Source organism: Camelus dromedarius, unplaced genomic scaffold (genome assembly GCF_036321535.1).
Source record: "Camelus dromedarius isolate mCamDro1 unplaced genomic scaffold, mCamDro1.pat HAP1_SCAFFOLD_179, whole genome shotgun sequence".
In the NCBI taxonomy this organism is placed as follows: Eukaryota; Metazoa; Chordata; class Mammalia; order Artiodactyla; family Camelidae; genus Camelus; species Camelus dromedarius.
This window is the reverse complement of record NW_026989756.1, coordinates 3,650,620-3,678,301: the sequence shown is the minus strand read 5'-3', so window position 1 is coordinate 3,678,301 and position 27,682 is coordinate 3,650,620. Positions and strand designations below refer to the sequence as shown.

At 40.9% G+C, this 27,682-nt stretch overlaps 1 protein-coding gene across 4 annotated transcripts; it reads right to left on the bottom strand.

Moving 5' to 3' along the window:
- Positions 1–27,682, bottom strand: LOC135320547 (actin-related protein 3B-like). 4 transcript variants are annotated; one of them, XR_010379724.1, is made up of 9 exons: positions 27,264–27,682; positions 26,171–26,295; positions 25,346–25,456; positions 24,815–24,959; positions 15,757–15,852; positions 11,911–13,163; positions 10,726–10,866; positions 7,632–7,805; positions 1–776 (listed from the first exon to the last, which is right to left on the bottom strand). XR_010379724.1 is itself a non-coding variant. In XM_064483667.1 (7 exons), exons 4-6 carry the CDS (start codon positions 24,875–24,877, stop codon positions 7,671–7,673), a joined length of 294 nt encoding a protein of 97 aa, XP_064339737.1. In that variant the 5' UTR covers positions 24,878–24,988; positions 25,346–25,456; positions 26,171–26,295; positions 27,264–27,662; the 3' UTR covers positions 36–776; positions 7,632–7,670. The 4 variants fall into 4 exon arrangements, 1 of the variants encoding a protein (XP_064339737.1); XR_010379725.1 differs by lacking the exon at positions 11,911–13,163 and having other exon boundaries at positions 36–776; positions 24,815–24,988; positions 27,264–27,669; XR_010379726.1 differs by lacking the exons at positions 25,346–25,456; positions 26,171–26,295; positions 27,264–27,682 and adding an exon at positions 25,097–25,339 and having other exon boundaries at positions 3–776; positions 24,815–24,988.

Genomic DNA, 27,682 nt, shown 5'->3' with positions numbered 1-27,682 from the left:
CTACTCCTTAAACAATAGTAATCAGTTTGTCCAGAGGCCATATCCTTAAGGTCTCTCCCTTCAGCACCCTTCCTTCACAGCTTCTTGATTGCCTTGAGTCTTTCCAGGACCACTGATAATTGTCTTCCAACCAGCAGTTCAGTTTGTATTCTTTCCCCTCTTCCACCTCCCAAATTTGTCATCCACACTGCAGGAAAATAATTGTTGTGGAAGGCAAATTCCACACCAATACTGCTTAGTTTAATAATCATGTAATGACTTGCTTTGCCACAGGATCATGTCCAAATACCTTGAAGAACCATGTAAGGCAGTCTTCCTCTGTGTGCTTCTGCATCTCTCCAGCTTCACCACTTGCCCTTCTGTCATTTCTAAATCATCAGTGCACACAACATGGACAGAATGTGCACAGTCACGTGCCATATGCACCAACCATCCCAAACTGTTTGCAGTGCAGAGAGGAAGGATTCCAGGTGGCTTCACTCCCCTCTATCTGTGGTGTTCACATTGCCTTGTCAAACACCTGCTCATCTTTTAAGAGTCAGTTCAAGTGTACCTATTCTTAAAGAACATTCCAAACACTTGCCCTCTGCCCACCACTTCCAAGAGCTCCTCATTTCTTCCTCTGCACTGCCTCTGAGCCTTGTAGTATGCCTATAATAATACCCATGCCAGAGATCATCTCTGCCTCCTCCTCAGTGCTCCTTCATGGTCAAGTTATTTGATTCATCTCCTGAGCTTCCTGGGCCAGGCATTATACTTGGCATGTTAATCAGTATCTGGAAAAGAACAAAACAACCAAATTCAGTGTACTTATTATCTAGTAGAGGGCTTCATTCAATAACATACTTTTGACTGATATTTGAAAAATTGAAAGATCTCCTTGAAGGTTAGAGTTAGGAAGAAAGGATATTGTATTTATGCTGTTAATAGATATCAGTTGAATGGCCAAAATATTTTGTCAATGAGCTAGTGTTAACTGAACATTTACTGTGTTCAGAGTTCTGGATGTGGCCAATTGCAGGGGATGCTTGAAATAGCTTTTGGACATTTCTGAAATGACTCTGGCTTTATCATTTCACTGGGTCAAAATGTTAAATGGTCAGCACAGGTTCTCAGCTTCCAGGCAGTTTAGAACATAGTGCCTGAATGTTTTTTCATCCACTACCCTCTTAAAGGATTTTGAAACACTGTGTCCTTTCCTCATCCATTTAAAAAGATAATATGTAAAAATTTTATCTTGACTTTAAATCATTATAAAAGATGGTGCTTCTTACATTATAAATATTGATTTACAAAAACCACTCTTTTTAATGTACACAATGGAAGCTAAATTAAATACCAAAGTGATTTTGTATCTACCATGTCATCCATATAAAAAAAAAAAACACACATTATAAACAATCTGTTCTAGAAAAGCCAGGAATTTTACATAGTTGTTTCCCTTGCAGAACTCATTTCATTCCTCTTCTCCTATAAAACTTAATCCCCATATAACATTCTTGTGTTTGATATATTTTCTTGATTACAAGTGCATTCTTAGCTCACTCTCATCCATGTACACCCACCCCTTGGCTCAGGACACCTGCTGGACATTGGTTGAACATCAATTTCACCTTTTCTGTCTCTTACTTCAAGAGACAGAAAAGGTCCTCACAAAATTGGGAAGGAGGAAAAAGAAAAGTAGAAAAGGAAATCAGTGCAGGACCTGACTTTTGGTGAGGGAGCCAAAAAGGGGAAAACACTCTTTTACTGGGACACACACACAGAGATCAGTTGGGATTGAAGGAGATCCAATGAGGGTGAGAGGAGTGCACAGCAGATGCCTGGCTGACAGAACTGAAAGAAACCAGCACAAAATATCCCTGTAATCAATCCCCAGACCTTGACTTGAGCTGTTGATGCTGAGCTAGGAATGTCTGCTGAAGCTGAGGGAGAGAGCTGAGGCTGATGGCACAGACTGAGTCTCATGGGGTTGGAGTGTGTTGTTTTCTGTGATTGGTAGTGTCTATGGAACAGAACTGCCTGGGACCAGAATTCAAATAGCAACATTGCTGATGCACATGGTGTGGATTATCTAGGTATCTCATGGACATATTCACTATCTCTGCAGGTCCAGGGCCCAATTTGGCATTTTTGCAATAGAAGAGAAGCACGGTTCTATCAGAATCATCATAATTTTGGTCTGAGAGACCCAGGGGAAGTTCGGGTTGAAATCAGAATCCATGGCCAAAGAACCTGCATATTTCATAGGCACAACTGTGATTTTTATTGGGTCCAAGGCAGAGGGTGTGGATATGCTCTGTGGTTGTCTTGGTGGTCCCATGCCACAAGGAAGAGAGAGCCAAGAGCAGAGATCTGGGTGCACAGAAGGGGAAGTTGAAGCCTTTCCATCAGCCTTGTCTACTACATGAAAATGTGACAATAGGGATGGCACTGACCTGATACTGCACTGAGGACCCAGCTGGGAGACTGAAGGATCATTACAGAAGGCCCTAGTGCATGACATCTTTAGATTTGTTTCCACTGGTGTTTCTGTGTAGATTTTGGACATTCCCATGGCAATAGAAAGGGCAAAGGAACTGTTATGAGTGTGTATTGGAAACATTCCAACACCACATACCACAGCCTGCACCCCAGAAATGGTTTGGAAGTCTCAATTCCAATAAAAGGAGAAGCCCTAGCCACTCTCCAATCTGTGATAAACACCTAATCAAAATGAGGTTCTGTTAAACAACAAAAGTAGATTGTGTTCACCACAACAAAAACCACATTGGCAATCATAGAAACAACAGGCAATGCACTCACAAGAATGACATGGCACCACACTATACCAAAAACAGATCTCACAGCAATATCATGGAAATGTGTGCAGCCAACATAGGAAAACTTCCACTTAAAAAAAGCCCTTCAAGTCTACAACAGATAACTGACAATCTTTAACCCATAAAGATAGAGAGCTATAATAAAATGAAAAAGAAGAACCATTCCCAGACCCAACCTCCAACACACTTGGAAACTGAACAAAAAATAAATTAAAAAAAGGCAGCATGTGAACACCCTTATCTACAGAACAGACTGAAATAAAAATTAGATTATGACTACTTCTTAAAAAAAAAGTTTTAGTTTTCTAAAATGTCTGAATTTTCAAAGCCACATTTTATATTCTCCACCACCTTTTTCTTGTCAATGAGCCTGAGTAAGGTGTTCACTCAGTGACCAAGAAGATCTCAGGTGTTGTCAGCAGGACCTAAAGCAAGCCTCCTCCTACTTGCTTCATCAAAAGAAAATCGACCTATAGTTCCTGCCACTGAGCCAAGAAAACAGGCAGTGAAAAGACATTCAGTGTTGTTAATCATCAGAGAAATGCAAATTAAAACCACAGTGAGATATTACCTCGTGTCTACCAGGATGGCTATCATCAAAAAGACCACAAAACCACAAACATTCAGCAACAATGTGGAGAAAATTGAACCCATATACACTGTTGGTGTATAGTTTATACAGAGACTAGTGTGTGAGAGCTGAGTCCTGGAGGCCTGTGATTTATCCAGGAGGTCAAGTCATTGCAGGCAGCATGTGCTGCTTGAAGCCAGTTTTCAGCCCTGGCTGTCCATGCGCATCAGTCTCCTCAGGAGCTGAGTCCCCCAAAATCACAAACCCCCACCCAGAGATTCTGATATAATTGGCCCAGGCATCCTGATTTGAAAAGCTTCCCACTTGATTCAATGTGTAGTCACATTGAGAGACACTGTGAGCAACTAGTTCACTCTGGGCTTAGTCAGTATAATTTATACACCCAAACTAGGAAAAGAAGGAACAATAGAAATGCAAACTATTACAACCACAATGGAAAACAGGACGGTGGCTTCTCAAAAAACTAAAAATAGAACTAATATATGATCTAGCAATTCCACTTCTGGGTATTCATCCAAAGAAAATGAAAACATTAACCTAAAAATATATATGAACCCCAATGTTCATGGTAACCTTATTTACAATTGCCACGATATGGAAGCAAACTAAGTGTCCATCAACAGATGACTGGATAAAGAAGTTGTGGTATATATAAAATGGAATATTACTGAGCCATAAAAAAGAATGAAATGTTGCCATCTGCAACAATATAGATGGACTTGGGGAGTATTATGCTGAGTGAAATAAGTCAGACAGAAAAAACAAATACTGTAGAATATCACTTATATATGAACTCTGAAAAAGAAAACTAGTGAACATAACAACAACAACAACAACAACAAAAAACAGACTCACAGGTATGGAGAACAAACTAATGGGTATCCATGGAGACAGGGAAGAGGGGAGGGCAAGACTGGGATAGGGAATTAAGAGGTACAAACTACTACTTATACAATAAATAAGCTACAAGGATATGTTATACAGCACAGGGAATATAGCTGATATCTTATAATAACTATAAATGGAGTATAACCTTTAAAAACTGCAACCTGGAACTTATATAATATTGTACATCAACCCTACCTCAATTAGAAAAACGTCGAAGACCAGTTTGCCCCATGTGACCCAGGTCCCTCCAGTTTTGCCTCCTTTTCCTATCTGTAGGGCTCAGTGTCATCATCTGTTAAATAAGGTACTCAGGCTAGAAGACCAGCTCTACTTCAAGAATCCTGTAAATCTATTGAAAGCAAACTAAATGATCAAATGAGAAAACTCAACCCCAGCATGAGCAATCCTTACTGCTGGCAGAAGTTCCATCTCCACCATGATGAAATGAGGACTAGATAGTGCACACTTGTTCCTTGCTTTCATGGACAGGAAGACACAGCTGATGTTATGTGAGATTTAAGAAGTAGGGAGAACAAGCCACATACTGCACTAAACTTAATACTCTCATCTGCCTTTGCTTTCCCTTCCTTGCACATTTACTGGAGGTGAGATGTGTTTAATTAAGGTTATATACCAATAAAAACCAAATTATTATTTGCTTTTACCCATCAAATTTGTCTATATAGAAAATATTTTCCAATAATAAAAATAACATTTATTAACCGTAAAATTTCAAATAATTTTAAAACACAAAGAGTAGAAAGTAAGAGTTATCCATCTCTTGCCCAGATATATTTTATTTCCTTTAAGGAGTTTAACACATATCATTCAATTCCTTTTCTTATATATATATATATATATATATATATATATATATATATATATATATATATATATATATATATACATAAAGTATATTTTAAATAAAATGAAATAATACTATGTGTAAATTTTACAACTTGCTTTTTCATTTGACAATATATACTGTAGACATCTTTTCATTTGAATTTACATTGCTTTACCTCATTCTTTTTAAAGGCTGAATAGTATTCTACTGTCCAGATGAAATAAACTGTATTAAGCCCTCCCTACTGAGCCTGGTCCTCTCCCCCCTAAGGTGCAGGCCCCTGCATCTGTGAAGGGGAGACGTGGTCTTGGGGGAAAAGCAGGATGTGCAGACAGAGGTGAGCAGGCAGGGAAGCAGGGCCAGCTGACTGCCACTTTCTGCCCCTCCCCTCTGGCTTTCAGCAACGCTTCCTTCATCCTACAGTTACATGAACTGCCTTTTTCTCCTTTCAAGTTTCAAAATTCCCTGCACTCAAAGAATTTTGGAGAAACATTACATGAGCATTTTCTGATTGTTCATTTCAGATTCCTCCTTCTCTCTGACAACAACACATCTGGCACTAATCTAAATACTCATGAAGCAAGACCAGCAAACTCACAGAAAGCAAGAGGGGAAGGACCCCCTTGATCTTTCAGTCAACATGGAGGGTTAAAATTGTCCAATTTAAAAATACAGCTGGGCAGATAAGAATAAGAGATACTAGAATATTTAAATCAAATACTTCTGGCTAACTGAGTTATATTGCCAAGCATTTAAGTCACCCTCACTCCAAGAAAAATATTTTACCAGGAATCAGGCCCTTAACAAATCCTATAAAACAGAAGTCAAATAGGACTATCTGCAGACTGATGGTAAGGGTCTATTATTCTCAGAATGCTGGGCCTTTAATTTCAGAATGAAATCCAAGCATGTTACCCAAGCAGCTTATACCTTATATAGCAGATGGTGGACATCAATGGGACAGTTCTGTGTTACTTTGTCAACAACATCTGAGATGGATTGCATAAAATCCAGGTTGGTGAACAGAATTTTGTACAGATATAAAAGAAACAATACACATTTTTCTCAACAAACTTTTTTAAAATGTAACTTTAACAAATACAGAATTCACTATGCCTTTTAAACCATCACATTGGAATGAATGTGTCAAATTAATCCAAGTGACTCTGTGCATGGAGTGATGGTGACATGTCCCTTCAAGAGATGAAATGTGTGGGTTTAGAGAGGGAAAAGAAATCAAACAGTAACAAAGACAGACCAGTCCTGCTTTAGAATACACAGTGACTCAAACTTTATATGAGATTGTAAAAAGCAAGTGCGCAGTGTATGTGGCATGTAATGAAAAATATTGTAGATAATGAGCATGTGATGTATAGACACTAATGTCATGAAAAAGTTAGCCAGGATATAAGAAAAAACCTAGTCAGTGACTCACACTGTAAATCTGAGCTAGAAGACTGGGAATGGGGAATGGTGGTGGCTTCTAGGTGAAAACAATCAATATGGTAATAACCATGTTATTAACTAAAAAATCTTACATTCAATTACATAAGTGAAATAAGCTAAAGTATAAGTAATTCAATTACAAAATTCTTAAAAATGCTTTAAAAATCATGAAAAGTGTCAATGTGCTCGAGGGAAGAAGAAGGCGCCATGCAGCTGTTCACTGGACTTTGCTGGTTTATGTCTATTTTAACTGAAGACTATCACGAGCGAATGAGTGCCGTGATATCAGGTACTGTCAGACATACATTGTGTGCCATTTACCTGAACAGTCATACACATCGAAGAACAGGCAGTGGTTTGTATTTACCTATTAAATGTAAACTGAATGAGGCAGAAAAATATACCAAAATACAAATAAAGTCCATTTTACTTAAACCTTAAAATATTGCCTCTTAGTTACTGCTTTTACAAACGCAGTAATAATTCTTTGTGACTACTTGCTAAACTGATGATATCTTTAATTCTTCTTTCCAAGGCTGTCCTCAGACAGAAGCTTTATCTAACTTGCAGCAGGGAACACAGCAGGACCAGCTGTACTGGGTTAAATGTTGGACTGGGGATGGATCGTCATGTGTGATGGGAAGGTTATATGTACGCTATCGTACTCTTATACAGAGGCAAATTACAATCAATCCTCGAGATTAACTAGTTTTCATATCAGTAGGAGATGAATTTCAAATCCATTCTCTTCTATTGCTCTTAAAGCTTCTTCCTAACCACTCTTGGTTTAACCAACCATTAACTGTTTAACAGATAGCCAGACCCAAAGAGGAGCATGATGAAACACCCAGTCAAGTGCATGGACCATGCAGGAGCCAGAGCAGCCACTGAAGCTGCAGCCTACACTCCCAAGGTCCTCCCTGAAAGGTGGCCACCTCACTTGGGAGCCCAACGGGGAGCCACTCTTGCACACACGAGGTGACAGCATTGCTCCACACACGTCATTCTCTGCACACTCAGAAAGCAAATGTCTTACCTCTGGGTGAAAGAAAATTTCAGGGCCTGGGAAACTTTCCTAGCCAACATCGATAATGAATTTCTTCTGGCTTATGGCATTGTTCCCTGTTTGCTGTTTGATCCACTTCTGCTGATCCACGTCATACTTGGCAAACTTCTTGACTATATTGGGGCAAATGTGACAGTACTTCTCCTGCAGACACACACACAGAGATGTCACCAGGCATTAGCGGCCACCCAGTCTGCCCTCCGGCAAACACCCAGTAACTCCAGCACCACAAACCCCCGACATCAGTCCTGCCCAATGCCACAGCTCCAAGGGACACTTACTGGGCTCAGTGATGTCTAACAGCTATGCTCTGGCCACGTACTCTGCTTTCTTTCCAGCTCTGCTATTAGTCCCAGCCTCACTGTGTCACATGTTGCTGCCTACTATCTGAGATGATGTCTGACGGTGCCTATCAAGTCCCTAGTCTCCATCTCCTCTCTTCTTACTCCTTGTATGTCCCCACGTGACACCTGCCCAGGCACTCGCTGCCACCCACTGGGACAAGTAGACCCGCATCGCAGCCCAACCCAGATCTGAAGGCAGAAGATCTGGCCCTGTGGTCACCACATCCGATTGGCAGGTGGTTAACCTGCTCTGCGGTCTGACACAGCACACTCAGTGGCTCCATGACAGAGAGTTAGTGAGTGCCTAGGCACGTGGGATGCACAAGTGAATAAAACACACACAGACCCCTGCCCACTGGCCCATACACTGGCTGAGAGTCAGAGTAACAAGTGACAGTGATAAATAAGTAAATGGCAGAGCACTTTATAAGGTGCTGGGACCATGAACCAAAGGAAAGCCCGACTTTGACAGGATGGAGCTGCCACACATTGGGGCATGAGAACCCGCTCAGTGCCAGCCCCAGCCTGTGCTGTGCAAAGTGTTTCCTCAGCTGGTGATGCCTGACTGGGGGTCTCTGGGTTGATCATCTGTCCTTAGAGCTAACCTCACAAGAACAGCAGTTGGCCCCTGGGTACCGGATTCTGAAAGTCAGCTTCCTGTGGGCCAGGTGGGCTTTGTTCAATGCCTGCACTTTGTCAGGCCCAAAGCTGGTGCTCAGGAGGACCTCTGAAGGCATTTTCATGATACTAAGTTCAAAATTTCTTAGAATCCCTGAAATGAAACCTAATACCATCCTTGGTATACTCTGCACAACTGTAAGACTGATGGGCCAGACTTGCTACACACCCCTGTGCTCACTGATAACTGAGTGAGTGGGTCACCCCATACAACTTCAAATCTACCAGGCTGAGGGCAGAAACAGTAAGTTGTCCTAAGACACCAGGTCAATGTCTCTCAGCAACTCAGAGGCTTAACTGAAGGCAGGAAGTGCCTCCACAGTGTTGATGGTGTGCAGTGTGTCAGCCCCAAGTCCTGGACCACCACTGTCCCCACCAACAGAATCCACGCATCCACAGGCCCACTCCTGCCCACAGGGGCAACAAGACACAGGGTAACTCTGACCCACTCCCACAGAGGGAAGTGGGGCAAGAACTAACTGACAGCAGGGATGGGGTGGCTGACCTGCAGGGAACACAAGGAGCTCTTCCACTGCCTACCTTCATGGCTGAGTGATACATTGTCACTGCCCAAATGGGCCAAACCTGGTTCAGGGTCAGAGATGGACCCCAGAGAGCCAGTGAGGAAGGTAAAGCCCACGACGAGGACTAGGAGAGCAGCCTCTGTCACAGTCAGCATACTCAGGGCCCTTCTCACCTGCATGGCCACCCCGACAGTCAGGAGCCAGAGGCTGTGAGACATATTGGTAACAGGAATGGGGAGGTGAGGGAATTTGGGTCAACTATCCAAATTTATTTCCTTGAAGAAACACAAGGAAAGGACTAGGGGAAGTTCTAGGAAATATTTTAACATAAAAAGAAAGTCTTATGCTACTTCTGTAAACCTTCCCCCAGGGGAAAAGGATTGACTCCCATGGGCTGCCCAGGACCACACACCCAAGCTGTGAAGTGACCCATCCCTGGAAACTCTAGTCCTGGGTACACCCGGGCACCCAGCCACCCTACTCACATGGGCCCTGACTCGCACCTGTGCACCCTGTCCTAAAAATACCTCTCCGTCCACCAAGAGTGTCATGCAAAATGTGGGACTCCCCCCAGGCACTAGCTTTCCTTCAACCAGCTTGTTACTGGGTGCAAAAGTGGGAGGGAAGGGGGGAGGCTAACCTCCCTTAAACTCCCCTGCAGCTCAGAAACTGTGTGTTCAAGGTCACATGTCACTTCCATGCTTAAATTTTTCTCCAAAAACAAAATCTTTGCTCTTTATATAATAATTATCCTTGTATTACTAAGAATCTCTTCATTTTGACTAAAACAAAACAAAAACAAAACAGTAATTTGTCCTGATTTTGCAACCTGATGAGAAAATTGCTTTGAAAGGGGTCTGTCAACTGCTACCTACAGAGTGACACAAAGACCAAACCGATGGATCAGTCAAGTGGGCATTTTAAATAAGGACCAATGAGCCATTTTCCTCTGAATCTTACTGATTTAATTTTAGAGCTTCCTGTAACTCCTCCAGCATGGTAACGGAGTCTAGAAAACACAGGTGGACTCTGTTCAATGATTCACCCTAGAACAGCATCACTCTGAATGGTAATTCTCAGGGTACAGAACCACACACAGCAAGAGCTGGAAATGAGTTTGAATTCTGGCTGACTGCACAGGATTCCTCACAGTCACTGCTGCTGCTGTCTGCTCCTTACTCAGGAAATGAAGCCTGGAGGGAGAGGTGTAAGACACATTGGCTAATTGAAGGTTCTGTCTAATCAGGCTCCAATTAAATGACATCGTACTAGGCAGGATGCTCAATACCAGTTAACAAGCTGCTCTCATTTACAGCTGGAGAACTCCACAAGCATCCATGTTCAGAGAAGAGGCTAAGTTTTCAGCCCCTTAATTCAAGTGGTAAACAGATGGAGACCCACATTCATGGGGAGGGGAGGGAAGGCACAGTGGGAGCAGGGGTGGTGGCCACAAGGGGAAGTGTGCAAACACTATTTCTCTCTCACCACCAAACTGGCCCATTTCCCATCTGTTTTTACCTTAATGGCCTTTGTGGTCTCCAGTGGTTGCTCAGGAGGGAATCCCACCTCCCTCTCACTTGGCAGCTGTTGAATGAAATACATATCTCTACCTGCAATAGGGATGTGTTTGATGCAGCTTCCAATTACCTAACCTTCCACCTGGGGAGACAGAGAGGCAAAACACCATGTGAGTAACTCCAGGAGGAAAGCCCTCCCTGGACTGTAAGTTAGACTCCTGCCCCCACCTGCCCTGGCAATGCAAGCATTTACTGAATCTCCACTCTGTGCAAAGCTCAGGACTGGGGGAGGGGGAATAAAATGACCATGCATGCAATTCCATTAGGAGAACCTGAGATGCTCTGTAAGCAAACAAAGTGGCCTTTCCATTAGGAATGTGAAGAGAAAACCACAGAAGGCAGTTAATTTCCAAAATGCTGCTGTCTGTCCGAACAATGGGTCATTTTATTGTTCCTCTAACAAAAAGGAAAAAGTTTTAACTATTAATTTTATAAACATTTTTATTGAGTTATAGGCATTTTACAATGTTTTGTCAAATTCCAGTGTAGAGCACAATTTTTCAGTTATACATGAACATATATATATTCATTGTCACTTTTTTTTTTTTGCTGTTTAACTATTAATTTTTAAACCAACTACAAATTGGCTTGCATTTAAATGTCAACCACCTGGTTAGCATGCAGGACTTAGAGTGTGACAACCAGGACTCAGATCCTGGTTCCACATCTGTGGGCAGAGTAACCATGGCCACATCTGTTAACACATATGTTTCAGCCTTGGCATCTTCACCCATCATATGCGGTGAGTGGGTGCACAGAAGAGACCCAGTGACAGGGAGCGGGTCAAGTACACAGCATGGTTTAGGCATGCATTTAAGACTCAATAACCGATCTGCTCACTCTAGTAAGAGCTGCACTTGGTAGGAAGGAATAGTCTGGCAGGTTCCCCTCAACCCTATGCTATGTGAGATCCATGCTGGGGGGAGTTTGGATCCGCTCACCCAGCTGCCCTCCCGGACCAGTGACCAGGCTGTCAGCCATCACCAGCAGGAGAGGGACAGGAGCTGCTGTGTGGTCCCAGGTCCTCACCAGCCCCCTGGGGTGCCACTCAACATGCAGGCCACAGGCTGGGAAGGTCCAGCTCATGCTGGTGGGAGTAGCTGTGCAGAGTGGACAATGTCCCCACCTGCACCAGGTAGAGGAGGCACTCTGAGCTCCCTGATGGCACTGGCTGCTTGTCACACACTCATGGAGACAGAAGGCTGGAGCAAATCCTCATCCATCTGACAGATGGATCAGTTCCACTATCTATAAGCACAGTTACCACTGAAGTTGCAAGAACAGGTGACTGAATTCCTCTTATGTCTTCTGAGGTGCCCAACTTCTAGAAGTGAGAGAGTGTGTAGCCTTTCTCAGGAGCCCAAGCCAATTGTAAAATATTTAAGATCAAGATAAAAGATATGTACACATTATTAAAATAAAAAAATCATAAGAACAGTAGCTCTCACAAACAGAAACTATTCACAATTTCTATACTCAATATATTACATATAACATTTTCTAAAATTAATTCAACCCATTTTGAGTATCAGCTTCATCACAAATTAAATATATTAAAACAAACCACAGCCAATGGTAGGAAAACAAGTAAGTGAGTTGTGCTACACCCACATGATGGGCTGTCAGGTAGTTACTAAATATCTTTCCACAGAGTATTTAACCATAAAGATACATCAGGGATAAGTCAATATGCAAAATACAACCTCAGGAGCACATTGTACAATTAGAACATGAAATCAGATGGAGGGTATCCCAACTGTGCTTAAAATGTGTGTTGTTTGTCTAAGAAAAAGAGCTCAGTAGACTATACCAAAAAAGTGTGGCACAGTCCTCTGGGCAGGTTTGAGGGTCATTCTATTTTCTTCTTTACATTTCTCCATTTTACCTAAATTTTGTACAGTAAATGTAATTTTTATAAATAGGGGGAAAAAACTGCATTAAGAAACAGAGAAAAATTTGAACAACAACTTTCTCTGTGGGCCTGCACGTAGTGTGAAACTTGTTTCAGATGCACAGGGGAGGCCAGGAAGCAGACCCACAGGCACAGGCCCTGACCTTGGCCTGCACTGACCTCTGAGGACGTGACCTCAGAGAGGAGCCAGGCAGGGCCACACAGCAAGTGGCACCTAAACACCTCACACCCAGGAGGGGGCAGTGTTCCGAGACTGGATGAAGGGGCTGCGAGCACAGAGCATGCTCTGCAGGCCTCCTGCCTCTCCTCACCCCCGGGCAAAGGGGACACTGGCAGGGTGCAATGACAGAGGGGAAAGATTTGGATTTTTCCTCCTGACTGTAGACACATCAGCCTCCCCCTGCAGTGATTTCTGAACTTTGAGGTATTAAAGCACCAGCATATTAGTACATCATCTCTGCAACGTCCTGAAATAAAACAGTGACTATTTTTAAATGAAATAAATGAATTGTTTTTTAAAAGAAAACTAGTTTGCATTTTTTAAATTTGTCTTAGTTGATTTACAAAATTCTGTTAGTTTCCAGTGTATAGCATAGTGATTCATTTATTGCATTTTTAAAAGGAGCTTAGCACATAAACACACAAACCTATATTTGCACAAAAGATACTTGTAATACACAAAATAACAAACATTAGTATCAGGGGTTGCCTCCAAGAAGGGACGTGGAGAAGGAAAGGCAGGTCTGAATTCCCAATGTAACCCCTTCCAGATAGCTTCAATTTATTAAAAAAAAAACTTTAAATAATTCATTTAACTAGTCCATTGTACCAAATATATATATATATATATATATATATATATATATATATATTTGGTACTATATATATATAGTCTCTTGAAGCCTGAATTAGAAATCACTTCTGTTATATTTTGAAAATTAAAACCAAAAAGTGACATTGCAGAGCATCCTACAAGTCAAGGTGAACAATCTCTCCTTCTTGGCTCTTAAAAAATTTTTAAAAAGCAAGAAACAAATCCTCTCCAGAGGATTGTCACAGAACACAAAATCATCCTCCAAATGTTCATGTGCCGCACCCACTGATATCCAGATTACAGTTCAGAATGAAAGTCAGGAAAGCCCTCCTGGCAAAGTGACACCGGGGCCAAGCAGAGCCCCGGGACATCAGACGACTGCTGACACCAGACTGCACAAATCTGCTACTGCAAATTTCCAACTGCCAGTGCCACAGACACTAGGCATCTTCCACTTTCTCACACAACTGTGTTTAAAGGCTCTTGTTACCTTTGCTAAGTACAGGTATGTCTTCAAAAGTGGTGCTTTAATTAACAGAAGGGTTTTTCCTTTCACTGCTTCCTTCACCTCAAATCAGGTTAGGCCCACAGACAGAGCAGAACTCGGTGCCCTGCTGACCATTGGGATAGTGTGAGTGACCCCATCCCTGCTGTCAATGATGATTCCTGTTAATGTGTGTTCACCAACTTGTCATGATGTCCACTACACAGCTAAGGCCAGCACTGCCTTCACAAATACCACAGAGACCATCAGCATGGGGACTTTCTCAAGTGTTCCACAAGCCTATCTTCAGGTTGGAGCAATAAGCCCTTTCTTTCTTACTGAGTCTGAATGACCTTTCCCTTCCCTACCTTCCATCTTCCTCCCAAATCCAAATTCCAAAGTGGACAACTAACATGTAAATTCTGTGCACTTAATCTGGAGGAGTCAACTTCTCAGTAAGATAAATCAAAGCTTTGCAAAGAAAAGCCAGAGAGAAAGGAAATTTATTGTGGAATCAGGAGGTTTTAATTTCTAATCCACTGGTTCCCAGTGTGGGTCCACAGATGGATTGCAATAAGACTACTTGTGGGGACTTTAGAAAGACAAAATACTGGGCCTGGCACCCAGAAATTCTCATCTGGCAGAACCAGGATAGTGGTTCTCAACCAGGGGCAATTTTGCCCCAAGGAGCACCTGGCAATACCTGGTGCCATTTCTCGCTGTCACACTTGAGGGAGGGGAGGCTGGTGGTGGTGCTTCCCCTGGTGGGTCAAGACCAGAGATGCTGCTAGACATCCAACACACAGCTCAGTACCCTCCCCTCCCCTGAGGACTGCCCGATCCAAAATTTTGAGGCTGGAAACCCGTGGTCTGATATAAATTCTGAGAATGTGTATTTTGAAAAAAACACTTTTGAGGAGACCTTGCTGCATAGATCACTTTGAGAACCACTGGGCCAGTGTTTCCTGAAGTGTCTCCTACTCCATGGAACAGAAACAGCTTAGGGGTGGGGGAATATTTCTGGTTAAATTTGGAAGTGGTGGAATAAACAGAGTTTCCTAATGTAGGCATTTTCAGAGCCTTTAAGACATCACTGTCTACTGAGAATCACCACACAGAGGACACAGCATGTGGAATCTTCCAAGTTAAACATCTATGCAACTCCTCCTCTTTTTTCCTACAAGTAAGGGAATAGAATATGCAGGAAGCATTTTGGAAAACAATTTTATCATTTATTCCCCCAAATTTCAGTCAATTCCCTTATATAGAGGCAGATACATTACACCTAAAAACAACAAACCCCCCACGAAGAACAAGCAGCTTCAGGGGAAGTTCTGTAAACTCATGGAACCACAGGAGCTCAGATCCACAAAGGGAAACCCTTGAAAGACATTTATTTTGTTTCATTTTGTTTTGTTTTAACAGATTCTATAGTATATTTTCTTTTTTATGATCAGAAGTAAAAATAGCCAAAGAACCACACCTACATCTTGATCTTGTCTTCCTGAGGATACCTTAGATTTTAATGAATGTAAACAGACAAAAGCTGGACAAACTCTACACCAGCAGTAAAAACATAAATCACAGAAATTGCTCTGTACAGTGTTTGAGCTCAGACCTGAATGGGATGAGTTCATGTGCACTTGAGTGCATGGGAAAGGAAACCACATCACACAATCTTACAGAGGCCTCTAGAATCACCATTTCTTCCACATTAGACAACTAAGGTCACTTGGGAATCATGAAAGTCACTTGTCCTTACCTGAACTGCAATGTAGAGTCCCGGTACATTAAATAATTTGAACATAATTTCTGCAAGATATTCTTTATTTTCTGGTGTATTCAGAGGAGGTTCTGTCTGTAAGGAAATATTCACTATATTTAGTGTTCACCCAAATTTCATGTAATTACATCAGAACAGCAAAATGTTAATCTAAAAGCATGTTCATTAAGATGCTGTACAACTCCTTAATTGGGCAGACAGAGTACACCCAGAGTGATTGATTAAACATATTTTGGCTGTGAGGTTTAAAATCTTTGAGAGAGTAAAGCCTCTCTAAACACTTCTGCTCTTACTAATCCACCCCAAAACAAGAACAAGCTACAGAAAAGGAAACTCCACCTCGGATAACAGAACACCCAAACACCGTGAATCTGAAGAGACATGCACTGAGCTGCCAAGGGCAATAACAGCCCCACTGAGACCAGATGAGTGAGGACATGGAAAGAGAACACCAGTGACTTCAGATACCAGGCAATATCCAGTTCTCCAGAGAAGAGCAAAAGCAGAGAGCCCTTGCTTGGAGTCAGAGCAGTCTGAGCAGCACAGCTGCAGGAGCCTCGCTCCCCAGGTCGCTCCACTCAGAGCACAGGCAGCAAGGTGAGAAGTTACACCTCCACCATCAGCTGTGAGAAAGACAAGCCTGGGACAGAAGCTGCTTCACCCAGACACTGCCCACCACCCAGCCTAAACCCGACACACAGCCAGTTCAGAAAGAGATCCCCTCACTCAAAGATGAGGAAAGAACACAAAGAGACTAGCCAAACACCATATAAAAACACTCAAAGAAGAAGAGAATGGAGAGAGAAAATAGGAAAAAACAAATGGCAGATAAAAAACATGTACCCAGAAAAATATAAAAATAAAGCAGATGAATATCATGACATAGATATCCGAGTTTTTTAAAATGTCTATTTAAAATAATAACTATTATCTAATAGGAGGAAATTAACAGGATTACAGAAAGATAAAAATAAATAAAACTGCTTTTTGTCATTCAGCAATATGTTGAACATTTTTCCATGTTAATAAATATGGATTTACATCACATATTTAAGCTAGGGAATAAAAGAGAGAGAAAAGGAGAAAAAAAAAAAAACAAAGAAAGGAAAAAAAATCTAGGCCTTTTGGCAAAAAAATAAATAAATAAAAATCCACATTACCCTTTGTTATATACTGAGCTGTGTGTCCCAAAACTCTTATGCTGAAGCTGCAACCCTCAGTTGACTGTGTTTGGAGATGAAGCCCCTAGAGAGGTAATCCAGGATCAGTGAGGTCACAGGACAGCACTAACATCCCTGCAGGATAAGGCAGAGGGATCAGGGAGCTCTCTCTCACTCACACACAGAGGAAGAGCCACACAAGGACCTGGTGAGAAGGAGGCCATCTGCAAGCCAGGAAGAGAGATCTGATCATAAACCAACCATGATGGCACCTTGATCTCAGACCTAAAGCCCCCAGAGCTGTGAGAAAACAACTGTCTGTTGTTGAAGCCACTCAGCCTATGGTGTTTTTTTAGGCTTATTGAGCAGAGCAACATACTCTTAAAGCAGGAAAAGGGCAGCCTGTCTTGGCCATTGGCACAGCTGCATGCAGGACACTGGGACACACAGGGCCACATTTACAGACTTTTCTGGCAGGAAAATATGACCCCAGAATTCTATATCTGGCCACACTGCCAATCAAGTCTGTTGCAAAAACAAAATATATTTAAACATACAACAACTTGAGAGAATTTGGTTTCTATGAATCCTTCATGAATTAACCATCAGACAATAAGCTTTAGCCAAATAATAAGAATGCATAAAGTACAGCCAAAGACTTACAGTGAGCAAGTAGTCCATTTAAGATGTAGGGATAAATGCTTTTCTTTTCTGGGAGAATCTATAGCTATAGAAGAGAATGTAAATATTATAAATTAAAACAACAGGAGTAGTATCAAGTTGACAGGCACAGATGGAAAGGAGGAAAATATAAAGACACTGATGCCCTTGTGTCATGGAATCAAAAGATATTGTTTTCTTGGTAGAGCAGCAGAGACACCAGTAAACATAAAGTCACAAACATAAATATCAGAGTAAGTTCACTAACATAAACAATCAAAAGCAGGTGATAGAAGAAAGGAGGAGGAGGTAAGAAATGTGGCCATGTACCAACGTGGTCACTAAGCACAGTAGGAAATAATCATCCCTAAACAAATACAGGTAAATATCTTATACAAAAGTACAGTTATGTTAAAATATGTTTTACCAATTATCAGAACGAATATGCACCCAATAGAAACCAAAGAGAAAGCCAAGCCTGAGTTTTAAAATATCCATACATAAATAAAACACACTAAAACCAGAAAGCACAGCACCAGAAAAGCAGCTGTGACCACACACACCTGCCACACAGCCCAGGCCATTTCAGCACGGGCAACGGGAGAGCTCCAACTCCAATCAGCCCAGCTACACCCCACCTTCGATTTTACCAAGTTTGGAAAGTGATTTCCTCTCTCCATGCATAATTAGCACTGACTTCACAGGAGTCTAAACAAAGTGCTCATGGCAGCACCTGGCATGGGGAACGTACTCAGTGAAAGTGCATTATTATCACTAAAATCATCAGCATGTACCAGTGAAAAACTCACCTACTGAAGAGAAAGTCTCTGAACAAAGACTATGAGACAAAATCAAATTCCATTGTCAAGCCAAGGGACATCTAAAACAAGGTGCCTCAGAGAGGTGCACAGTTGTCACAGCTTCCAAGATCAGAAAAACATAACTGCACATAACAAGGAACTGATTACACAGATTAGGTCACATCCATAAAATGTAACACTTTGCAGCAATTAAAAAGGATGGGCAGTGTGTCTGCAGATATGAAACAATATCTACTATAAATTTGCTACATGAAAAGAGGCCTCTCCATACATACACATTCTTAAATATACTTCTGTATCTACAACATTTTTTTAAAAAAGCAAGGTGTATGAGGGAGAGAAATGAGGAGCTGTTTATGGGCACAAAGTTTTGATCTTGCAAGATGGAAAAGTTCTAGAGTTCTGTTACATCACAATATCAATGTAGGTAACGTTACCAAATGATACATTTAAAACTGTGTTAAGTGGGTAAATTTCATATATTTCAAATTATAATTTCTAAAATTTTTAAAGTAAAAATCAAAATGTACCATAGTATGTCAATTTTGTTACCATTTTATGAATCAAGTTTATGTATAATCCATGTGCCTGCACATAATTATTGCTGGTTAAGCACCAGTAAAGTTGGTTTCCTCCAGGAAGGGGATCTGGAAGGCAACACAGAAGTGGGAAAGAGACACTCTTGCACTGGAAATCGTACTGCACCTTTTGAATTCTGTGCTGTGTGTATGCTAACTCTTCAAGCAAATAATCAAATCTGGCTATCAACTAGCTGGGGGCTTTAGTTTATACTCCTGTCTGATACAAAGCTCAAACATCATGCCCCAAGTAAGTTTTAATTACTCTGATTAGAATCAATACACTCCCTGAATGGGAGAGAGAAAGCAATCTTAAGACATAGACAAGAAATAATAAAGTCATCAAAAGCAGATTGTAAGTAAATGATCTAAACGTTATTCAACAACACATTACTTATTTTAATGTGCCTACCTCAAGGGGCTGAGATCAAATTAGTTAATACCTTAATGTTCCCAGTACACATTTAGAACTGTGTTAGTGATTACTATATCAGATTTTTTTTTTTTTTAGTTTTCTTTCATTTAAAGCACATGAAGAATAGCTGTGGATTCCAATATTTAGGTTACAATATATCTCCTTATGGCACCTCCTATCCAACCTGAAAAACAGGCCTAATAACTACCTACCCCACAATTGTCTGTGGGATTAAATAAGTGAGTTAATTCATGCAAATGCTTGGTGGGGAGAGGGCTGGGCCTTTAGCAAGTGCTGAATATATCAACAATCAACTGTAATATCAAGAATATATCTCAGGCCAGAAGAAATTGAATGTATTAACTCCAGAGACCTAGAGTCTTCTCTTACCTTGAAGAGGAATCCAAGAACCTTAATAAGTTAATTTTATAAACATAACATTTAAACTGATTAGAGGGGGGAATAGGATGAAGAGAGGAAGGCTAGAAAGGTATGCAAAGTGGGAGCATAGTCATGCAATGTTTCCTTCCTGCCTGGTTTAAAAAAAATGTGAGCCTATAGAAGGCATTCCAACAAGAAGTAGATTAACCCTGGCTCTGGATTCTTCCTGGGTTTAATTTCAGTGTCAAGTGATGTTCCAAATAAATCCCAGATGAATGAAAAATATATATAAACATCAAAGGAAAGTAGGTTTACTTACATAAAAATTTACAATTATAGATGTTCAAAAACATAACCTACAAAAAATCAAGTGAGAAAAAGTATCTGCTTATGACAAAAAATTCTTATCTGTTATATGAAAGATTTCACACCATAAACAGATTGTGGCCATACATACAACAGAATATTATTCAGCCCTAAAAAAGGAAGGAAATTCTGACACATGCTACAATGTGGCTGAACCCTGAAGACCTTATACCAAGTGAAATAAGCCAGTCATGAAAGGACTAATACTGGATGATTCCACTTATATGAGGACCCAGAATAGTTACAGTCATAGAGACAGAGGGGGGATGGTGGGGGCTAGGGCTGGGAGAAGGGGAAAGAGAGTTATTCTTTAATGTGGACAGAGTTTCAGTTTGGAAGATGAAGAAGTTCCTGAGATGGATGGTGGTGATGGTTTCACAACAATGTCAATGTACGCAACTCACCAAACTGTACATTCAGAAATGGTTAAAATGATAAATTTTATGGTATGTGCATTTTATCACAAAAGAAAAATTTAAGTAGAATAAAGTTCAAAGAAATCATAGCAACAATAAAAGCAATAAAACACTGATATGTACAAAACCCAGGACATGAATAGGCAATTCACAAAGGAGAAAATACAACTAATAAATACATGAAAAACTGTTTAAGATCAAAGGTATTCAAACTGCAAATTAAAAAGTCAAATAATCAAAAATGATATTAATCAATCCTGAGTTCAAATAATGTGGCTTCTTGTACATTGAAGATTTCAGTGTGAAATGGTATACCAGAGATTCAAAATTATTAACACATCTGGACCTCCAAATTATATATATATATATAATTTTTATATTCTTAATATAAAAATGCTCTAAATATAGAAAAAAATGTGCAAATATTAATTTATGTTATATCTTACAAAACCAAGAAACTGGAAACAAAAGTAAACATCTAAAAATAGTGGGGCTGCTAAACAGACAGGAAATAACCACTGGATACATGATTGCATGACCATTAAAGCGAGGATTATGAAAACCGTGCAAGAAAATGGGGGAGAGGGATGGAGGACACAATATTGAATGCAAAATCATATAAAAACATGAGTGAAAAGATTAAGTATAGCTATACTAAATGTTAATATTTATGATAATGGGATAGGAGTGTGAAAAGCCCCACAAGAATCTTCCAAATTTTCTAAATCACACTTATAGTTCTATAATAAGAAAAAAAAATTCATTACAAGAGTTGTGAAACCCTGAGTTACAGCCTGTGTGCGAAGGCCACAGAAACTCCCAATACAACTTCCTGGTTTATTTCTCCACAGGCAGAGAAGCTAACAGAAGAAAGACTTCACCCCAGGGCAGAAGCCACAGCACATCCTGGTGTGGCTTTTCCCTAGCCTGTTGGCTCTGTAACGTGGAAAACACTCTCCATATCCAACCACAGTTGTGAAGACAGCTGAATTCTTGATCTGCCAGTCTTCATACCTGTAGTCACATCATTATGGCAGGCACTGCAATTTCCCTACCCAGTATCTATTCTGCCTTCTGCCTTAATGACAGACCACTGATCAATCACAGGCCCAGAAAACAGCATTTCCCAGACTTCCTGGTGTACAGGGATGGCTAAGTAAGTTCTGGCCAATAAGAAGCAAAAGTTATTGGATGTGTCTTCTGGGAAAGCTCCTTACAAGGTTGAAGGTAGACTCATGTAGTAGGCCCACTTCTGCTCTTAACTCCTTCTTTCCTGGAATATGGAGGTGATGACTGGAGCTGCAGCAGCTAACTTGTGATCTAAGGCAATCTTAGAATGGAAGCCATATGCTAAATATACTAGAGCACACAGATCCCTAATGACACCAGAAACCTGACATACCAGCACTGCCCTCCCTGCTACAAATGACTTTAAGAAAAATAAAACCTTTAACTTGCTTAAATCACTGATTTTTACACTTTAGTACTTGCTGCCAAACAATTCACCATCTGTGAAGAACTAACATTAAAATCTATACACTTCCATTAAGAGAAAGTTTACAATAAAATTAGGTTCTCCTGGCTCCTGAATCAAATTCAGCATTATTAAAGACACATTCTTCTGGGTTCTCAGAACCATAATCATAAATCTATGTTTTCCTCAATCCTCCTTTTCTCCTATGTTTACCACCAGTAATTGTTCCTTTAGAGGACTAATTTAAATAAAACCTTCCAAAAACCATTATTTATATATAACGAGATCTAAATTGGAGATATCAAGTTTTTCTTATTTTTTAAATACTGAAGTATATGATTAAAACTTCACATGAATGCAAGTTACATAAGCATTTTATTCATAATAATGGTAAAATATCATCAAGTATTAATTCAAAAATGAATAATTAGTCAGTACTATAAAAATCAATCCATATTTCTGGATAAAGAAAGCAAGCTGAACACATGCAACTAATATTGCTCCAGTCCCAAACCTCTCCATAACTGCAGTAAAGAAACATTTTTAAAAACATAAATCCTCAAGGAAGAGCAAGTAGGAGTGTAGATGACAATATACTGAAAATGGGAAGAACACGGGCCAGCAGTAACAGACTCAGCAGCGCCAAGGATGTCCAGCTCCACACCGGCCAGTGCTAGTGTACAGGACAGAGCAGGTCTGAGCCACCCTCATGAGCCAGGAAGGGAGTTACTGCGGTAAGCCAGGACAAGCCACATGTCATGGTGATTATTATGTGTCAGCTTGACTGGGCTAAGGGGTACCCCGAGAGCTGGTAAACCATTCTTTCTGGGGTGTGTCTGAGAGGGTGTCTCTGGAAGAGCTTAGCATGCAGCAGACTGAGTAAGGAGACCTGCCCTTGCCAATGTGGGTGGGCAGCACACAGGCTACTGAGGACTTGATTGGAACAAAAGGATGAAGGAAGGATGATCCTCCATCCCTGAGCTGGGACACACATCTTTCCTGCTCTCAGGTGGATGGCAGAGCTCCTGGTTCCCAGCATCCTTGGGCAGCACTGCTGCTTGCTCTTCCTCCCCTGATTCATATTCAAAAAAGTTTGCAAATCTCCTCTACAGTTACAATTCAATTTCCCTTCAAGAGCACTGCAGTTCTTTAGAATATATGATTCTGTCTTGATCTCTGGGCAATTCAGTATTAGAGAAAAGAGTGTGGTTCCCATTTGCTATCTGTTTAGTCCACGTGACCAACATGAGTTGAGTCTCTGAAACTTCTTGAAAAACATGAGCCCTACTGAGCTCATTCCCACCATGGATGTGCAGATGTCTGTCATGGCAGTCAGAAGGGACAATTTCATAGGCTACTGAGGGAACTTTAATTTAAAACTTTTAGACTCTTTTACACCAAGAAGCCATTAGCTGATGTAGTGGTTCAGTAAATGTCTTCAATGAATTTCTGGACATGGCCACAAATCCCTGTACCTGCTTCACTCCCCTTCAATTATCCCATTAACTGATGAGGAAGGACATAAGCCTGAGATAAAACCACCCTTCTCATAACTTCCTCTGTCACATCATGCAGCAAACACACCTCCTAACTTCAAAGTACAATAAATGTAACACAATATTTTCTTATGTTTAATGTAATAAACAATTATTTTTGAAAATTCTCTTCAGATACTCATTTTTGGCAAAGGACTTAAGCTTTTCCATATTCATGCCAAACACCACCAGTTCGTTCCCAGCAATTGGTTTTATTGTACTGCGGTGTATATGCCAGCTAGAGCAGAAAAATTCCTGGTAGGAAAAATTTCCTGTGGGCTGTGTCCTGGTGATTGCATTTGCTCCACGGGCCTAAGACTCAGACTCCCTCTGAGCAGAGCGGGATGGGGCAGGCAGGGAGAGGAAGCTGGGCCCCAGGCCCATGCCTGGAGTCCTATCAACAGGTAGTTATGTGACGTATGAGAGAAGGGAACATGCCAAGCATGGCAGGTGGGAGTCTGTAATTTGTTTTGGCTGTAAAGACAAAGCCACTCAGACATACTGTCAGTTTCCTGGCTCCATGTATTTTACATAAACCATCGTAGATACACAGGAGAGAAAATACACAGTGGCCTGTAAAACACATTACTTGGACGTGGCAATTCCTAGTAGTAAAGATACAGCCAGGAAAAAGCTTAGAGCACTTTCAAGGACTTGATTTAATAGACACAAAATATATAGATTCCACTAACTACCATAACAGCCTTGTACTTAACATATTTTAAGCCAGATAATTCTAAAGAATATTCCATATTTAACATTAGGAAGAATTATATAATTGGATCAGGGACCATTTGACAATGCACTAGCATGGAAAAAATGCAAAGCTAAATTATGTAGGTTTTAATGTGCAGCTTATGTTACATGCAATTGCTCTCCTTAAAGTAAGTGTTTTATACATGTAATTAATTTTAACTTAAAAAGAACATAAAACAATGAAAACAGGCTCCACAACCAAGAGACACTTCTCTTCATTTCTCTGTATTGTTTTATTTCATCTGAACAAGATCAATTACATCCACAATATCAGGGCCTGTAACTCAGCTCAGTGTTAGTGTGAGATTTAACCTTGGCAAAACAGCACCTTGACTCAGCTCCCTCTGCTGTAAGAAGAAAAGGTCAGAGCCAACCAGTTATTTCAGGAGGACACCTAACTACACAGGTGGTTTCCTACCCAAACCCATTCCTCCCTCCTCATTCCTTGCTGCTGGAGGCCGGTTTAGGTACTTACCTCTTGGGGCCAGGTGATGAGATGTGGTCCCCTCACCAGCAACAGGAGAGAATCTTGACTCATCAAAATGTACCAAAGTAATTTTGTTCCCCTCTAGGGCCCACACTGGGCACGGACAGACAGGGCAAATCTGCTAGGAAGGTTTCTGAGGATGAGAGTCTTAATTCTAAAACTCTGAAAGCAAATACACCAAAAGTCAGTACAGGAAATAGGGCAGCCACCCTGGGGCCTGAGGGGAACCAGCACAAGAGGCCAAACAGGTGAATTAGGCTGGGTTCTCACCTCCATCTCTGAGCTGCTCAAGTAACCAGTCCTGAGTGGCCTGACACTGGCATCCTGTTTTGTGGGATAATAAGCCCTCTTTGGTTTTGGACATTTTGGTTGAGCCTTCTGTTATTTGCCCCAAAAGCACTCCAACTCATACAAAGAGCTTTAGTGGGAATTAAAAACTCCCCAGGGAAGAATATCCTGGGTTTAAAATCTAAGCAACCAAGAATCCACAGGGCTCTTCTCTCAGTCCCAGTTACTCACCATCAAAAAGTGATGGCCCTCAGCTTCAGCTCAGGGAAAATTAAAAATAACTTGTTCCATGAACCTCTCCATTAGATCTCAGTCTTCAATTATTCCATGTCTTATTGGCCACTAAAGCAAGAGAAATCAAACTATGTCAAGCTTCAGTCCATGTCAGTAAGAGCAACAGTTTTAAAAACACTGGCCCAGAAGAGACTGAGTCATTAGAGAAAACAGGCCCTTTGCACTGGGTGAATGTTAATTTATGTAAAGAAATAACAGGCACTTTACCAGAAATATTAAGTTATATTATCATTTATATTCTACTTCACATCTCTAAGTACAAAGTATCATCTTAACAGTGGAGTAATAGATGCAAAAGTACAGCTAATCCGCCATACCATTCCATTTGGAGTTTGGAGGCTTTTAGAACAAATACCTAGTTAAACAATTTTAGTGCTTCTTTTTAATTAATCAGTCTACAGCTCTTCTACATCTGACAGGTCAGTGAGTCAACCTGCAATTTTCCACAGAAGCAGATCTTGCTCTCACATGAAGCCCAGCATTCCCAGAGTCAATCCTGCATTCTGGGGTTTCTTAAATTCACTTGATTCCTCACATGAAAAATACCTTGTTCAACTAACACAACACTGTAAATCAACTATACTTCAATTTTGAAAAATACCCCATTCAAAACCAACAACAACAAAACCTCTTTTCCAACACAAGAATAAAATACACAGCTCACAAGTACAATTGCTATGAAATCTACCATTTTGCATGATTCATCCTACTCTCTGTTCTTGGTGATACACTTACAGAAGCAAATCCCGGTGGGGAGATTACCTTTGTGGCATACGTGGGTTTATCTATGGCTTCATCCCCTATGAAAAAGTCCAGGTCATCAACTCCCCTCAGCACCCTCCTTTGGGCTTGGTCAACCAATTTTGCTGACTCTCTGATGGCAATACCTTAGGGAGAACAACGCAAAGATTTCTGTCTGCATCCATACTCATTTCAAGGGTCAAGGAAGCATAATATAACCCCTGTGTATGTACAAGTAAATTTTCAATGTCAGGGTCTTATTTGGAATTGAGAGTGTTCACAGAAAAGACGCTATCACAGAGCACATAAAGTAATACAGAAACCTTTCTTATGTTCTGGTATTATTTTTAGTGAGGCACAAAGGAGCCTAGCTGGTCTGCTTTTAATACTGACAAAAGATGAATTACTAAATTTTTCAGTTTCATTTGAAAAAACATCCCTCATGATAGTGAAGTGAAAAGCACATATCAATCGGTTCCAAATTTTAGAATACAATGTAGAAGGACACAAAATTAAAAATATAATGTGAAAGAAGAAAATAAACTGAAAAATGCTCATACACTCTCAAGTCATTTTAATAAAACTGTCACACAGATTTAAAATATATTTTTATTCTTGTTACAAAATCACTAAAAGAAAAAACTGAGGTTGCTGACTAATATCTCACAAGAAAAATTCAATAATCAAACAACTGTATTATGTAAAAATATTAATGGCTTTATGATATATTATTTTAATAAAAGTTTAACCACGATATTTAGGAATATACTTATAGTTAATAATCATATGAAACTTCACTGTAGAATTTAACATCTAATGAAATGTGGTAAGCTTCATGAAGATTCAATTTTCCACTTAAATTCCTAACCCCTGGTCACACTTTGCTTTCCCATAAACTCATCTTCATCAAATTTATTCCAAAACAAATGAGTAAACATATACAACCATTTTTAAAAGTAGAGTATTTGTAGTTCCAAATTTATTAGAAATGAAGAATAACAGCAAAGCTAAGGGAGTGAATTTTAAACCTTGCCCTCAGAAAGGCATCTTGAAATAATAGCTTGAAAAGGTAGGAAAAAAAAAAGAGGTACAGGACAGAAATCACTTTGCTCACCTCCTCTTCTGACTCCATCTCACTGCCGCACTTGGTCCAGAAGCTTTCAACTTACAGAAGGTGGCACAAATCCAAAGCGCAGGATTTCTGCAGGACTAAGGCAGCAGGCGTGACGTGGACGTGTTGGGGACGGAGCCCAGAGGAAGCATCCGAGGGGCAGAAGCAGCGGGCATGCCAGGACCACGAGGCCGAGAGTGGGGCTGGGGAGGTCTGGAGGGCCGGGACGAACTGCGGCAACTGCAGCCACAAACACACCCGTCCCCGAACACAGACCCCGCCACGGGCGGCTCACTGACGGGCACCGCGCAGCCACCTGTGCACACGCAGCACGTCAGAGGGCCCTGACAGGACGGCCCGCAGCCGACACCAAACGCCTCGCGCGGCCGCGGCGCTGCTGCCGGGCCGGCGGGAGCCCCTGC